Source organism: Lactuca saligna, chromosome 6 (genome assembly GCF_052625555.1).
Source record: "Lactuca saligna cultivar CGN05327 chromosome 6, ASM5262555v1, whole genome shotgun sequence".
In the NCBI taxonomy this organism is placed as follows: Eukaryota; Viridiplantae; Streptophyta; class Magnoliopsida; order Asterales; family Asteraceae; genus Lactuca; species Lactuca saligna.
Window position 1 is genome coordinate 145,096,837 of NC_136422.1, and position 17,106 is coordinate 145,113,942.

At 32.6% G+C, this 17,106-nt stretch overlaps 3 protein-coding genes across 3 annotated transcripts; all 3 read left to right on the forward strand.

Moving 5' to 3' along the window:
• Nucleotides 1-4,084: 4,084 nt before the first annotated feature.
• Nucleotides 4,085-7,166, forward strand: LOC145000460 (uncharacterized). Its single transcript, XM_078959690.1, has 6 exons — nt 4,085-4,277; nt 4,688-4,959; nt 5,033-5,684; nt 5,757-5,959; nt 6,043-6,287; nt 6,396-7,166. The coding sequence occupies exons 2-6, from the start codon at nt 4,688-4,690 to the stop codon at nt 7,049-7,051; spliced, it is 2,028 nt and encodes a 675-aa protein (XP_078815816.1). The 5' UTR covers nt 4,085-4,277; the 3' UTR covers nt 7,052-7,166.
• Nucleotides 7,167-7,382: 216 nt separating this feature from the next.
• Nucleotides 7,383-10,730, forward strand: LOC145000461 (putative sodium/metabolite cotransporter BASS5, chloroplastic). The gene is made up of 8 exons (XM_078959691.1): nt 7,383-7,830; nt 7,923-7,994; nt 8,083-8,192; nt 8,470-8,588; nt 8,880-9,073; nt 9,355-9,607; nt 9,748-10,003; nt 10,541-10,730. Exons 1-8 carry the CDS (start codon nt 7,743-7,745, stop codon nt 10,571-10,573), a joined length of 1,125 nt encoding a protein of 374 aa, XP_078815817.1. The 5' UTR covers nt 7,383-7,742; the 3' UTR covers nt 10,574-10,730.
• On the forward strand, nt 10,595-14,180 carry LOC145002977 (putative sodium/metabolite cotransporter BASS5, chloroplastic). Its single transcript, XM_078962148.1, has 10 exons — nt 10,595-10,639; nt 11,695-11,768; nt 11,865-11,938; nt 12,030-12,101; nt 12,190-12,299; nt 12,520-12,629; nt 12,727-12,920; nt 13,014-13,266; nt 13,362-13,617; nt 13,993-14,180. The coding sequence occupies exons 1-10, from the start codon at nt 10,595-10,597 to the stop codon at nt 13,996-13,998; spliced, it is 1,194 nt and encodes a 397-aa protein (XP_078818274.1). The 3' UTR covers nt 13,999-14,180.
• Nucleotides 14,181-17,106: the final 2,926 nt, after the last annotated feature.

A 17,106-nucleotide genomic window follows, 5' to 3' on the forward strand; every position in this document is an offset into this window, starting at 1 on the left:
GCAACGAGTACCCTAATAGAGTGTGTAAGCTTGAGAAATCCATTTATGGATTAAAGCAAGCACCTCGCAGATGGAATCTTTGCTTTGATGAAAAGGTCAAGGAATTTGGCTTTTCTAGGAGTGAAGATGAATCTTGTGTATATGTCAAGGATAGTGGGAGTATAGTTAGCTTTTTGGTATTGTATGTGGATGACATACTACTCATAGGAAACGACATTCCAACCCTGCAGGAAGTAAAGTCCTGGCTTGGAAAGTGTTTCGCTATGAAGGACCTTGGTGAAGCTGCCTATATTTTGGGGATAAGGATCTTGAGAGATCGGAGTAAAAGACTAATTGGACTTAGTCAAAGTACCTACTTGGAGAAGGTTCTGAAGAGATTCAGAATGCAAGACTCCAAGAAAGGAGAGTTGCCCATCCAGAGTAACGCCAAACTGAGTAAGACACAAAGCCCTAACACTGAGGCTGAGATAGCAGAAATGAGTCGAGTACCTTATGCTTCGGCTGTAGGATCGATCATGTATGCTATGACGTGTACTCGACCTGATGTAGCTTTTGCTTTGAGCATGGTTAGCAGGTTTCAGGGGAACCCTGGCAAGGCACACTGGACTGCGGTAAAGAATATTCTCAAGTACCTACGAAGGACTAAGGACTGGGTCCTTACTCTTGGTGGGAGTGATGACTTGAGAGTTGTAGGGTATAGTGATGCTAGCTTCCAGACTGATAGGGATAACTTCCGCTCTCAGTCGGGCTGGGTCTTTACCCTAAATGGAGGAGCAATTTCTTGGAAGAGTTCCAAGCAAGAGACAGTGGCAGATTCTACTTGTGAATCAGAGTATATTGCAGCTAGCGAAGTGGCAAAGGAGGCGTTATGGCTGAGGAACTTCATTGGAGACCTTGGAGTTGTACCAGCTATTAAAGAGCCGATGGAAATTTTCTGTGATAGTGAAAGTGCTGTTGCCTTAGCCAAGGAACCAAGGGATCACGGGAGATCCAGACACATCGACAGAAAATACCATTTCATCAGACATCGGATCGAAGAAGGACTCCTCGTGGCAAAGAGGGTATCATCAGATGAGAATCCGGCAGATCCCCTCACGAAGGGACTGACTCGGGTTAAGCATCTCCAGCATGCTCGGAGCATAGGGCTGAAGGATGATATTAGATTTAGTAGTTAGATAATCTCGAAATTTGTAAAGTGTAATTGACATTTGATGATGAATAAAAATGTTTTATTTATGAGTAAAGTGTTGCTATCTCTTGTCAATCGTTTACTATATTTCTTTTGCATGTTTTGACTTCCAGAATAATTTTGTTTGGTATAACATATTATTCAAACCTCCACAGTCGGTCATATGTCGGAAGTAGGTATGAATCAAGACTGTCATGTTTGGTTGTAGAGGTCTGGGACAAGGCTACAACAATCATGAGTGCTCATAAGTTCTGAGCATTGGACTCAACCCACGCTCACTGGAATCACTTCATGGAATTCTATCTCGAGTGATCGTGAGACGGTAATATCATATAAGTCTTTAAACCTAGAGATATGATTTGTTACTTACAAGCTATGCAGTTATCGCGGTCAAAATTTCAATAGCGGTCACATGCCGTTATTTGAGATCGCGGTGGTATAGCGGTGATATAGCGTTTTTTTTAATATTACGGATAATTTATAATTTTATATTATATTTATATAGAAGTTATATATATTTGAGTATTAATACTATAAGTTTATATAGAATTAATATCATAAACCTAAAAAGTCATATAAAAACATAACATAATATTCTATTATGGTAATAAGGAAACTACGTAGTGTCAAAGTGTCAAATAGAGATTAACTGTATTGCCCGTATTCAGTACTGTATTAGTAGGTCATGGTTGATATAAAGAGTTAAGTCCTAAGTCGTAGCCTCATAGGTGTGGTTCGATTTACAAAAAGCATTAATGGAGTCCGACCATAGCAGCTCAAGTCGTCGTGAGTACAGAAAAAGATGATGAGAAAGAGAGTTGTCGGTAGACGTAGTTGCTTTGAATGCTTTTAATTATGTTAGTTGTTTGGGCATTTTAAAATGAAAGTGAAGTGAGATCATTAAAACTAGTTTTTCATTGACAAAGTAACAAAATGACCCTAAATGTGAATGAAAATGGAATAGCGCCCATAGCGCCGCTATAGCGGTTATTGAAATAGCGGTAAATAGCGGTTTATAGCGCCGCTAATAGCGGTACCGCAAAATGAAAACGCTAAGTTGAAAATAGCGGTTCCTGACCTCCGCAAAACGCTATAGCGCCGCTATAGCACCGCTATAGCGCGCAATTGATAGCTTAGCTTACAAGTTGGTTATGCATTGATTGTACGAAAAACGCATTGGTAACTCGATGTTATAAAATCGTGCTCTTGTGTGTAATTCAATGAGTAGTAGAACAAACATATGAGTCGAAGTTTATCTGTTCCTTCTTGGATTAGAAGCTGATATCTGGGCCCCTCGATGATTTTGTTTTGACCTATGTACCGGGCCCGGTCAGAACTAAATTGATGTGTTCAATGAAGTTCTTTGTCAAACAAATCGGAAATCGGGAAACAAATGTTGGACAATAAGTAAGACATTGTTCCATGTATTTGTCCGACTGATATCTAGAACAGAGGATTATATGATCACTTATCTTAAATGGCGTACCATCATTTTCTCAGTTTCGAGAAACCTTGTAAAGAGCTACGATTGCCGATCGGTTCCTGAAGTCATACTTGCAGTAATAGTTATTAGACTTATCCAAGTGGGATACTGTTGGATAAGGTGTCTAAGTCCATAACTATTTCTGGTATGTACTTGACCCGACCCGGCATGGTCCATTTGGGTTGCATGGCACCATGCAATTGGATAGACTAAATGAGAGAAATAACACTTGGAGATTATTAATATATTATAAGTTCTAATATATTAATAATATTATTTGATTAGTTTGATCAAGAATTAATTTAGAATTAATTAAGTGATCAAAAGATAACTAATTAAATATATGGGTTGATTATGTAAATCATCCATATCTTGTATAGTGGGCTAAAAGGCTCCATGGACCATCAAGTTGGGTTCCACCCATAGGATGCTCCATGGGAGTTACAAACCCATGGGTCATGGAAATGAAGAGTCATGACACATTAGGGTTTAACCCTAGATGTGTCAACACTATATAAGTAACATATTCTCCACCCAAAATCGGCTACACTAAGAAACAAGAGGGCTTGGCCGATTTTGAAGAAGTGAGTATTCTCTCATAAGTTCTTCCAAGAGCATTTGGTGTTGTGTGAAGCATTTGAGGCATCACACTTGGGGTGCTAGGCTCACAAGGTTTCAAGGAACACAAACAACAACAAGGTAAGTTATTCTATCTATACTTTATGTTAAAATTGTTCCCCATGTATGCTAGATAGGAATATAACCTTGGAATTCAACTTTGCATGATAATTAGACAAACATAGATCCAAGGTTATTAGGGTTGCATGTACACTTAGGAAGTGTTAGAATGCTCAAAACCCATCATCATGTTCTTTCGTGGGTTATGTTTTGAAGAGAAACAATAATGAATTTCATAAAGTCATTAATATGAGTGGAAGATAACGTGAGATTAGCTGTAAATGAGTAAAAGGAAAATGACTATGGAGGGTAACTAACTATTGAGTTTGTTTTCATTTTATCATTTTTTTTATCCAATATACCATCGAACTTATTGTTTGTGTTCACCATAACCTTTTGACCGACTATTACATGTGATAACCGGTCAAAAGTCAGTCAAAAGGGCTATGATGAACACAAACAACAAGTTCGATAATATATTGAATATAAAAATAAAAAAATAACCAAATAGAAACAAACTCAATAGTTAGTTACACTCCAGATTTTCCTATAGTTTTTTAATGAAAAAACCTAAACCTAAAAACCCAAAAGTATTGTCTCTATGATAGAAAAAAAAATCTTTCATTTTGCTTTTCCATGTTTGTTTGTATATATTGTGATTGTCCGTCCGATTGAAAAAAAAAAATACGAAACTGCAAAATAATTGAATAATTGAAAAAATCTAAAAAGTACGAGACTCCAAAATAGTTGAAAAAATCTCATGCCAAAATTTGTAAATAAACCCTCTTCTCTAATCTCTACAAAACCCCTGTTGTCGCCGTCGATTATCCTACAAATCCATCACTCCTGCTTCTTCTCCACACATCGCATACGTCACTGATACTTGTTCTTTCGTCCACAACGCAACTGCCTCTCTCAATCAACAAGGTAAGTAATTAAACCCTAATTCATTTCCATTTTGTCGGTTAATTCAAATAGAATCCATCTCCAAATGTCAAAACAAATTTCAACCCCGAAAACAAGCATTCAAGCGCAGAAACGGAAATTAGGTTTCATTCTAGATATTCATGCCGTTGTTGCTGCTGCTTTTCCAGGCGCTTTGATTAGGTTATTTTGTCAACTGTAAACGATCTTATAACATAACAGTCTTAAGAATAAAAGGTTCCATAACCACCCACAGTTACAGTTTAATAATGGATTCAACACTACAAGTGTTAGTACAAACCTATCCCTTCGACAATCCATTGATGCTTTACACGGATTCTGTGAAGAAAACACATACCCAAAGCTAAACAAATCAAACACCTGTTTTCATTCTCTTTTTTTTTCTGATATAGATGGCAAGATGGGATGAGATTCTATCACTCCCTGTTCAAAACCCTCCAACTTTAGAATTCTCAGCATTTGACCTTATATGGTCAAAGATAGAAGGTCATCGTGACAATATGGACAGACTTGCCCTTGTGCCCTTTGCTAGAGTTGATGACTTTGTTCGTGGTGAATCCAACAACAAAGATTGCCCCACAAGATTTCATGTAGAAGCTAGAAGAAGACGCCCTCCAAAAATGCCTTACAAACCTAAAGTCGATGGCATTCTTGAATACATTCTGTAAGTTTCTCATCTTAAAATCGATTCATTTTGTAAGGGTAAAATGGTCATTTAGTCTGATGATATTTTCTAGGTATTGGTGTTCATTTGGGCCAGATGATCATAGAAAAGGGGGAGTAGTAAGACCAAGTAGAAGCACATACATACCAAAAAAGAAATCCGCGGGTCGACCCAACACAAAACGGGGCTGCACATGTCACTTCATAGTCAAACGTCTAATAGCAGAGCCATCTGTAGCCTTAATAATCTACAACCAAGACAAACACGTGGACAAAAAAGGCCTTCCATGTCACGGCCCACAAGACAAGAAATCTGTGGGGACACGTGCCATGTATGCGCCATTCATCTCAGAAGACCTCCGCCTACGTGTCCTTTCTTTGCTCCACGTAGGCATCCCGGTTGAAACAATCATGCAAAGACACAATGAATCTGTTGAAAAACAAGGAGGTGTTTGCAATAGAGATGATCTTTTGACACATAGGTATGTGAGGATTCAAGAAAGGAATATTCGAAGATCCAATTTTGAACTTGATGAAGATGATGACGTCAGCATTGGGATATGGGTTGAGAGAAATCAAAATCATGTGTTTTTTTATGAGGATTATTCGGATAATGATCCGTTTTGTTTAGGGATTCAAACTGAATGGCAATTGCAACAAATGATTCGTTTTGGTAATGGACGTTTACTTGGTTTTGATTCGAGTTTTGGTGTTAATAAACTAAAGGTATGTCTAATTGTTTTATAAAATATAAATTTTTATGAAATATATAATTTTTTTTAAATAAACTTAATGCAGTGTCCAATTCAAAGTCTTGTTGTGTTCAACTCAGAGAATAAAGCAATACCTGTAGCATGGATAATAACACCGGTTTTTTCAAGATCAATTGATATTCATAAATGGATGAGAGCTCTTTTTAATAGAGTAAGGACTAAAGATCCAACATGGAAATTAGCTGGATTTATAATCGATGATCCTTTGTTTGATATACTTACTATAAGGTTTGACTATTAATTAATAATAAAATATGCGAATGTTTTTTCTAAAAAAATTGGATATTAAAATTTGGATTTGATGATATCAGGGAAGTGTTTCGATGCTCTGTTTTGATTTCATTTTGGAGGGTTCGACATGCGTGGCATAAGAATTTAATGAAGAGGTGTTTGGATATGGAGACAAGGGCAAAATTGTCAAAAACGCTTGGTCAAATAGTCAAAGAGATGTGTAAAGGATGTGGAAACTTTGAATCTTTTGATAAGTTTATGGAAGATTTTAAGGAATGTAGAGATTTCATCGATTACTTCAAGGCAACTTGGTATCCTAGAATGGGTTAGTCACAATTAATTATTTATACATTTTAGAGCAAAATACATTAAAAAAAATATATTTTTGTTATTTCTTGTGTTTAATTTAATCTTTATTTTTTGTTCCGATTAGGCCCTTGGATCGATGCCTTCAAAACCCTACCCGTTTCCAGCCAAGAAACTTCATCAGCTCTCGAATTTCATCACAACCAATTAAAGATCCGTTTACTAAACGAACCCGACCCGTTTATCTACAAACGGGTCGATTGGTTACTCGATAAACTCGCTACCAAAATCCAAGCCTACTTTTGGCTCGATGAATACGAGGGCAAAGACGACTTTTCACGCTACTGGAAAGACGAATGGACAAGCGGTTTAACCGCGTGGCGCAAATCACGGGCAATCCCAGACACCGATGTTTTGACCGAAGGTCAAACGGTCAAAGTTGTTGACCAAAAAGACCGAGAAATAGCTCATGTTGTGTGGAACCCGGGGACGGAGTTTGGTATTTGTAGTTGTGGGTGGGGGCAAAAGGGTAATTTGTGTGAACATGTTTTTAAGGTTGTTTGGTATTTTAGGGAAAAAGGTTCGGGCAGTCCTTCAGTCAGCTTGTTACAGTTTAATCGGGGTTTGATTGATATGTTGAAATGCCCGCCCGCTAATTCTTTTATAAGGGATCATGCGGTTTCGTTAGCGGTTTGGGTTAATGAACAGCTTCGAGGGCAATTTGGGAAAAGTGGGAGGGGCGAAATGGTAAATTCGTGTACACGGATGGAAGTTGACTTGTAGTAAAATGTATTTATATTACTTAACACATAATAGCAACCTACTTGGAACATTTTTTGTTCAATTCGTTATAAGTTAAAAGGGCATCTTTAATTGTTATTTTTTTTTCAAAGATCTATTACTTATGTCATATGAGTTTTATATTAACCTTTGTTTATTAAAGAGTTATTATTATTATTATTATTATTATTATAAACTCTATTTAGTGGTTAACTTTTGGAAAAGCTTTTTTTACCGATTTGTCTTTATTATCTGTGTGTTTTATAAACTCTTTTCATACGGTTTTTATTTTTTAAGTCTTGCAGGAAGTTTTGAAAAATAACATTAGTTGATATTAATATATTAATTAATAAAAAATAACAGTCAAATAGTGGAGCAGCAAGCCGATGACTATGAGTCTAAAGATTTTTACCCGTAGCCAATGAGACGAAGCCACGTTCGCAAATCATCTCTCATTTTTTTCAATTATTTATTTTAATTATAACACCGATATGACAAAAGTTTCGCCAGTGTACCCACCATTTCGCGGTAGGTCATGTTTCATAGCACGAAAGTCAGCTTTGGAGACAAAAAGTCATTTGCCGGTGGACCCACCTTTTCCTTTTAAGTACACTTTTAAGTTTTAATTTACCATATAAACCATCTGGGATTTTGACCACATGGAAAGAAATCTAGTTGATTGTGATTCACGACAATGATTCTCAGAAGCAGTGTCGCTCAGCTTCATCATCATCACCAGTCTAATCAACCATCTCGTGTTCTTCCGCGAAAATCTTCTTCAGGTAACCTAACGCTTTCACTGTTTTATCCAGATTCTGTTATCACTTTATGTGGATTTTGATATCCGAATGCTTTTGCACTTGTTAATTCGCAGAAAACAATCGCATCAAGCTCCCTATCTCTCCACACACCCTCTCTTTATCTTACTCTGATGTTCAATTGAAACGTAATTATTCCGATTCCTATGATTCTGCGTGTTCTAGTTCATTTAGCGATTGGATTTTGATCATAAGGTTGTTGTTGATGATATGTAGATTGGGGTTCCAGATTAGTGGTTCATAGACGTGTATCTGGAGAGTTTTCTGATGGAATTATCGATCAGGATGAACATGAACCTCCAAATTATGCACAAATCTCACCTCAGGTACTAACTTGTTACTCATTTTTTTACATTTCATTGAATTCGAGTAATATTTTGTGCGCCAAACATCTAATTCGTGACCTAAAACATATTTAGACGTGTGACACCTAATTTCTTTGAAAAACCCATGTCAGGGATTTTTTTTGAAAAAACCATGTTAATATATGCAAAACTCATGTAATGATTGTTTTGAAAAAAACCCATGTCATGAATGAATTTTTTTTCAATAAATGTGTTTTTTTCATGCTAATTTCATTGACATCAATATATGCTTTGGCAGAGACTTGAACACACGACATCTTTTGTGGAAACTCTAAAGAAAGCCAACTTTGTATTGCCTCAAGTAGTTCTTGCTACTACAATATTGGTTCTTATCTTTCCACCATCTTTCAATAGCAGGTTAAATAATACTTCCTTTTGTTCCAACTTCCAATATATTAGTCCTTTTAGGCCCCATTTCTTACAAAGGACATGACCATATGAAAATGACATGAATACCCTCCCATCAAAAATAGTCCTAGAAAACTTGTCTGTACTATCCAGGTCTTGTCATGTGTAACCAACGCAACCATAAATTATAACATTATTAGGTAAGTGGATTGCTAGCATGCATTTTCATCTTAACAAAGCTCACATTGTTTTTTAAAATTTTGTTTTTTTTTTTAACAAAAAAAAAAAAACAAATTGCAGGTATTATGTCCAGGGTTTATGTTTCTTGATGTTTGGAGTCGGACTTAATTCAAGTGAAAAAGATTTTATTGAAGCTTTCAGTAGGCCACAAGCTTTTTTTGCACGTTATCTTGCTCAATTTGTTCAAAAACCATTCGTTGGTTATCTTTTTGGAACATTGGTCATGACAATCTGTGGCTTTCCAACTTCCTTAAGTAAGTTTCACCATCTTTCTTTTTCTTTTTCTTTTTTAGTTTGTTTATTATTGTAATTAGAGACCAAAATGCTAAGAATACTTGTATTTACTTGATCATACAAAGACAAAATATACAAATATGTATACACAAGAGAATGCGACTAAAGCAGTAAAACTACACCCTACGATTCTGTTGGGTCTATTTTGGGCCTGACTACTTTATACACTTAAATAATTATTCTGCTTATTATGCATGTAGTTTGTTTATTATTATTCTTATTATGCGGATAATTTGTTTAGGTGCTGGGATTATGCTAACGTCTTGCGTTAGTGGGGCCCAACTCTCGAAATATGCCACTTTTCTAATGGACCCCACAATGGCTCCACTAAGCATTGTTGTGACGTCATTATCTACAGCTATTTCTGTTTCTGTCACCCCACTTATAACCCTTTTACTGATTGGAGAGAAATCGCCTGTTGATCTCAAACAAATGGTTTCCAATATTTTGAAGATTGTAATTTCACCTCTTGCTTCTGGCTTGCTTCTTAATAGGTAAGGAGACATTCGTATGAATTGCATTATAGGGTATTTTAGGTATTTACTTAATGTAGTTTGTTATGATAGAATCTTCGAAATTTTCTTTTCTTTTTTGTTTCTTACGGATGTTATTTTTTTTTTTTTTTCATCTACAGATATTTGCCAAGAATGTCTAGCACCATTCGACTTTTTTTACCACTTTTATCAGTTCTAGTGACTTCACTATGTATCGTATCTCCCATTGCTATTAACATATACTCTATTTCATCGTCTTTTGAGATAACACTTTTGGTGATTTTTATCGTGCATCATTTATCAGCATTTGTCCTCACAAATGCATTTTTGATGGCATTGTTTTCCACAATTCACCTAATGTCAAACCACTTCAGAGACAGCTATCTTACAAAACAGGTTATTTATACTTCATCTTTTGCTTCTTTTTAAACTTGCATTCTTCACTTTTTGACACTTGACTATAGGAAATAACAACGTACTTTGTATATATGTATTTTGTCAAAATTTGATCAATCTTACGTATTGTTGTGGTTGTTTTGAGCAAATTGCATGAAATAGCAACACACTTTATTATTATTATTTTTTTTTTATAATATACACAATGTACTTGTAGTTGTTTATTGATAATAGAAATATGTAAAATAAAGTGCATTGTTTATATTGGTAGCAAAATGAAGTTACATTGCTATTAAGGGTAGAAAAAAATATATATATAGTATGTTGCTATTCTGCTATAATGGGTAAAAGTTATATGTTATCAGGGGTATTAAAGTAACACGTGCATTGCTATTATAGTTAAAAAAAAAAAAAAAGACAAAATTAGATAAGTCACATGTTAGTGTTTTTCTTTGTTGTACGAAATGAGCCAAGGGGTATTTAACAAAGTGTAGGAGGAAATTTTGAGTTAACTTAGGGTTTTGCTATATGTTTCAGTTTGGTAGAGATGAAGGGAGGAGGAAATCTTGATGCAACACCTTATCGTTTTAAATGGGGGTGGTGGTGGAGGTGGATGGAAAAGGAGGCGGGACCCTTGTATTTAGTGCTAATTTAATATTGTGTAATATAGAAAAAACAGATAAAAGATAAAAGAAAAAGGGATTTAAAAGTCATTTTACATGATCAATGACCACCATTATTTACATAAAACTGGAATAGTTACATAACAAATAATCAAAAAAACATAAGAGTAAAGCCATATATTACCCACCAAATGGGGAGCAACTTCATTCTATCCAACTTTTTCCCAAAATTACCCCTGAAATTAAACCACTCAAAAGCCTGTGTGATGATAAGATTCGTTGTTCTTGTTGAAACCATTTTTTTTTTGTCTAATGTAAGTAACTAATATTTTAAATATTATTAAAAAGATATATAATCATAATAACAGTATTGTGTGATAATCACAAAATGATCTCGTATCGATACAGAAATTTCGAAAAACATTGATGTTATATATATATATATATATATATATATATATATATATATATATATATATATTCATCAATTATCTTCTAACATAATGCAAAACTTGTATTATAAATATCTTCCAAACTATCTCTATGGACACAAAATGTAAAAACCCAACAAGGGTTATATACTTATATTTGTGGACACATATACACCATGGTTTGTACTTTGTACCATTTGCCATGATATATCGAAGTTTGGAGAATTTAATATCTCCCACAACCTTCCAACGCAAACAATGAAAAACTCATTCGATAAACTCAATTTTGTGAGGAGAAAATTTGTTTGGCAATTGCTTCCAAACTAACCTTAAATAAGAGCATCTATAATATTAGAATAATGATTATTAAAGGTCACTTTAATCCCTTATTCTTTCTTGACTATTTCTTTTTCTTTTAGCCTTTGTCACATTTGATCTTTTCAATTTAGTAATATTTATTTTATACCCTACTTATATTATATATTAGCTTTTTTAGGCTTTCAGTTTAGTTAATTAATTGATGTAATAAACATAATAAAAATTAATATACTCTATGAAAAGATTATATAATTTAAAAGGGAACAATTGTCAAAAAATTTCAAGTTAAAAAGACATCAAATATTACAAAACATTCTAGTCAGTTTCACACGACAAAAGTCATATTTGGGAGACAAAAGTCAGTTTGTCGGTGGACCCACGTGTTTCTTTCAAGTACACTTTTAATTTGCCCATTTTTATTCCATTTTGACCATTTCAGACTTAGGAAAGAAAATCTAGTTGATTGTGATTCACGACAATGATTCTCAGGAACATTGTCACTCAGCTTCATCATCACCAGTCTAATCAACCACCTCGTGTTCTTCCGCGAAAATCTTCTTCAGGTAACCTAACGCTTCACTGTTTTATCCAGATTCTGTTATCACTTTATGTGGCTTTTGATATCCGAATGCTTTTGCACTTGTTAATTCGCAGAAAACAATCGCATCAAGTTCCCAATCTCTCCACACACCCTCTCTTTATCTTACTCTGATGTTCAATTGAAACGTAATTATTCCGATTCCTATGATTCTACGTGTTCTAGTTCATTTAGCGATTGGGTTTTGATCATAAAGTTGTTGTTGATGATATGTAGATTGGGGTTCCAGATTAGTGGTTCATAGGCGTGTATCTGGAGAGTTTTCTGATGGGATTATCGATCAGGATGAACATGAACCTCCAAATTATGAACAAATTTCACCCCAGGTACTAAATTATTACTCCTTTAATTTTTACATTTCACTGAATTCGAGTAATTTCATGTCTTAAATGCACTATCTATTCATGTTTCCACGTTCTTTATTTCTCATGTACGTAAGGATCTTTCTTTTTTCATTTCTTTTAATAGTCACGGATGAAAAAAAAGCCTTCAATAAATGTATTTTTTTCATGGTAATTTCATTGACATCAATATATGGTTTAACAGAGACATGAAGAAATTCCAAAGGAAGCCTACTCTGTATTGCCTCAAGTAGTTCTTGCTAGTACAATATTGGTTCTTTTCTTTCCACCATCTTTCACATGGTTCAATAGCAGGTTAAAAAGACATTAATACCCTCCTAATCTCATCATCAAAAATAGTCCTAGAAAGCTTTGTTTTTTTTTTTTAACAAAAAAAAAAAACAAATTGCAGGTATTATGCCCCGGCTTTATGTTTCTTGATGTTTGTAGTCGGACTTAATTCAAGTGAAAAAGATTTTGTTGAAGCTTTCAATAGACCACAAGCTTTTTTCGCACGTTATCTTGCCCAATTTGTTCAAAAGCCATTCATTGGTTATCTTTTTGGAACATTGTTCATGACAATATGTGGCTTTCCAACTTCCTTAGGTAAGTGTCGCTGTCTTTCTTTTTCTTTTTTAGTTTGTTTATTATTGTAATTATGCGCTTACTTTGTTTATTTTGATTTTGTAAACCATTTAGGTGCTGGGATTATGCTAACCACTTGCGTTAGTGGGGCCCAACTCTCGAAATATGCCACTTTTCTAATGGACCCCACAATGGCTCCACTAAGCATTGTTGTGACGTCATTATCTACTGCTATCTCTGTTTCTGTGACCCCACTTTTATCAGTTTTGCTGATTGGAGAGAAATCGCCTGTTGATCTCAAACAAATGGCTTCCAATATTTTGAAGATTGTAATTTCACCTCTTGCTGTTGGCTTGCTTCTTAATCGGTAAGGAGACAAATTAATTTAGTGAAGGGTTATTTTAGGTATTTACTTAATATACTTTATGTCTTTATCTATTTTTTTTTTTTTTTAATGTACAGGTTTTTGCCAAGAATGTGTAGCAACATTCGACCTTTTTTACCTCCTTTATCGATTCTAGTGACTTCAGTATGTATGGTGGCTCCTATTGTTGCTAACATAAACTCTGTTTCATCGTCTTTTTTTATAAAAGTTTTTGTGCTTGTTACTGGGCTTCATATCTCAGCATTTGTACTCTCAAATGCATTTTTAATCGCATTGTTTTCCACAATTCACTTGATGTCAAACTATTTCAGAGACAACTTTCTTACAAAACAGGTAATTTATCCATTTCTTCTAAATTGACCAATCTGACATTTGTAGTTACATTGCTATTATGGGTAACTAATGTATTTGTAGTTCTTTACTGATAATAGGAATGTGTGACGAATAAAATACATTGCTTATATTGGTAGCAAAATGTAGTTACATTGCTATTATGGGTAACTAATAGAATATATTGTTATTATCAGTAGATTTAAATGTAAGTACATTGCTACAATGGGTGAAAGTTATCTAAGGTTGTTATAAGGGTAATAAAAGATAAGTATGTTGCTATTATAGTTATATAAAAAAAAGATAAAATTACACAAGTCATAGGTTATTGTTTTTCTTTGTTGTAATGGACAATTTGGTGTTTTTCTTTGTTGCAAGGTATGAAGCAAGGGGTATTAAACAAAGTGTAGGAGGAAATTGAGTTAACTCTACACGTTTAAGGTTGGTAGAGATGAAGGGAGGAATAAATCCTTATACGACATGTGACTTTCAAACTTGTGGAGCCCTTGTAATTTAATACTAATATAAATTTTAATTAAAAAAAAATATATTGCAAATTTGGTTCATGTGGTTTGTTTTGTTGATTTCTTTGGTTACAAGTGACTTTCAAAATTGTGGATATGGTTCTTTTGATCTATTTTTATTGTTGGTAAATTCAAAATTTAGGGATACACAATACAAAAAAAAAAAAAAAAAAAAAAAAAAAAAAAGAGTTGGAAAGTCAAATTAGGCCAAAAATAATAGTTTATTTGACAACAATAATATTAACCTTTTATTTTAAACCAATAAGAAAATCAGAAAATAGTCGGATCACTTTTAGGAAAATTAAGGGAACTCAGATCATTTGTCAAGGACATGTCATGTGGGCATGTGAAGGCTTGTTTTACTTTTTGGTTAAAGAGTACAAACTAAAATCATTTCTAGAAAATATATAAATATTAATTAACATACACTTAATACCAACCGCTTTTCTTGAAATAAAAATAACATTTATGATATTTTAAAACAAAATTTTTATCATTTAACGGAAGTTTTTATATCAACTTTAACTATTATAAATGTTTATTATTTTTTTGTAAAACAATACTCCATATATAACAAGATTTGGGTTGAATGTTTGTTATAAAAAAGAACAAGATTGATATTAAGTGCAACTCAAGCACAAAATGTACCAAAAAAAAGACTAAAGCCAAATCCATGGAATCGATTTTAATGAAGTCTTTTCACCCGTTATAAAGCACAACTCTCTTCGTAGCTAAGTATAGTTGTTATGCATGATTTTGAGCTTTGACAACTAGAAATCAAAAGTGCATTCTTACACCGGGGGTTAGAAGAAAAAAATTGTATGGATCAACCTAAAGGGTTTATCGTTCATGGGAAAGAAGATTCTGTTCAAGAGATTTGACACCTTCATGCTATCTTATAAGGTTTTAAAAAGGTCCGACTATGATAGTTGTGTGTAAATAAACAAAGGTTTGGCTATTTACCTTCTTTTTTATGTTGAATATATGTTATATGTTGCAAAAGGCAAACCATACATAGAGAAACTGAAAAAGGCGCATGGGTAGTGAATTTGAGATGAAAGACTTCATGCAATAATGTTATAATGGCATGAAAATTTATGTCGAGCTAGTGAGTACACCATTAGCTACACGCTTCAAATTATTATGGTTGTATATGTCTCTAATTAGAGGGGACGAAATGAACACTTGGTTAAAGATCGAAATGAGTTAAGGTAAAAACAAGTTTGATAATGGGTTGAGTTGACATGAAATATTACTTTTTTCTAGATATTTTTAATACTATCATTCAATACTATTAGAATGTGTTATATATATAAACTAGTTTATAACACGTGAGAACTACGGTTATAAAATTAATTAAACTTTCATAGTAAAAACTTTATTAATCAATTATTTCATTTAAATTATTTTAAATAAATTATTAATTAATGGATAGTTTTTTAGTTATATAAAATTACAATCGTTGATTTAAATAAATACATGAAATTATATCACCATATAATATATATATTAATTTTATTTTATTTTTATTCTAATGTTATTAATTTAACGTAATTAGAATGTGAAATTTAAAATTTAAAATTTAAAATGAAGAATCAATTATTAATTTAATGTAATTAGAGTGAGAAATTTAAAATTTAAAAATTGAAATAGTGAATTAATAGGTTAGCATGTCATATTATATGTGACATATAATATAAATGAGGATATCTAATATTGTGGCACTTATCAATATAAGTATAAACTTATTCATTTATTAGAATAGGAATAATTAATTTATATATTGTGCTATTATTTTTTCTCATCTACTCTTAATAACATTTTCATTATATCCCAATTATGAATTTTCTTTTTAACAATTACACACACAATATTATATCCTTAAACTTGTGCATTTTTGTCCCCATGAGAGCTTGAATCCTCAACATTTGAGTGAAAGGAGTCTATCCGCCAACTCCTCGTCCAACCATATGGTAATTTATGATTTTGTATATATATATATATATATGAGAAAAGTGAATATATCCTTAAAGGTATATAAGCTTAGGTACTCAAACTCATAATAATACGTCGTTTTGTTTGATATATTAATTATAATATTGTTAAACCTCAATCCTTAACTTGATTTATATTCAATATTATTAAATTTCCACTATTATCTTCCTCTTACATCACATCTTTTTGTCGAACACTTACTAGGTTATATATATTATTGTTGAAAATGTCAATTATGTAAGAGGAAGATAAATATAAAATTTATAAATTTTTTTGAAGTAATTCAAGTTAAAAGTTGAATTATAAGAACATTGGACAATTACAATGCTTATATATGAAACAAAACGATATAGTATGGTGAGTTTGGGTACCTAAGCTTATATACCCTTAAGGGTATATTCACTTTTCCATATATATATATATATATATATATATATATATATATATATATATATATATATATATATATATATATATAAGTTTATTACTTTGTTACTAGTTAGTCTAATTTATTAGATATGTAATTAAAACTATAATATTTTTTTTAATCTATTTTAACTACATAATTGATAAGGTGCTTAAATACCAAAAAATTATAAGAAAAAGCATTTCAAATGTATGCACATAAGTATTTAATTATTAATATTTAAAAAAAAACTTATGTATTGAATAATGTTTCTATTTGATGATAGTAATAAATAAGTTTAAAATGTTAAACATTTTCCATGCTCTATTATATATTAACTTTTTATTAAATAAATAAATGGTATGTTAATTCTTAAATGCAATCAAAAGTTTAAAGTTATATAAATATATTAATATATTATTTAATGAAAATTTCTAGAAAAAATCATAATATTTTACTTTAATTTACGAATAACTCCCATACTAAAATTTATTTATGAAAAAGCAAGATTTACTGGTAAAAATTACGATTTGCCTTTCCCCCCCAATTTACTAGTTTTATTACTCA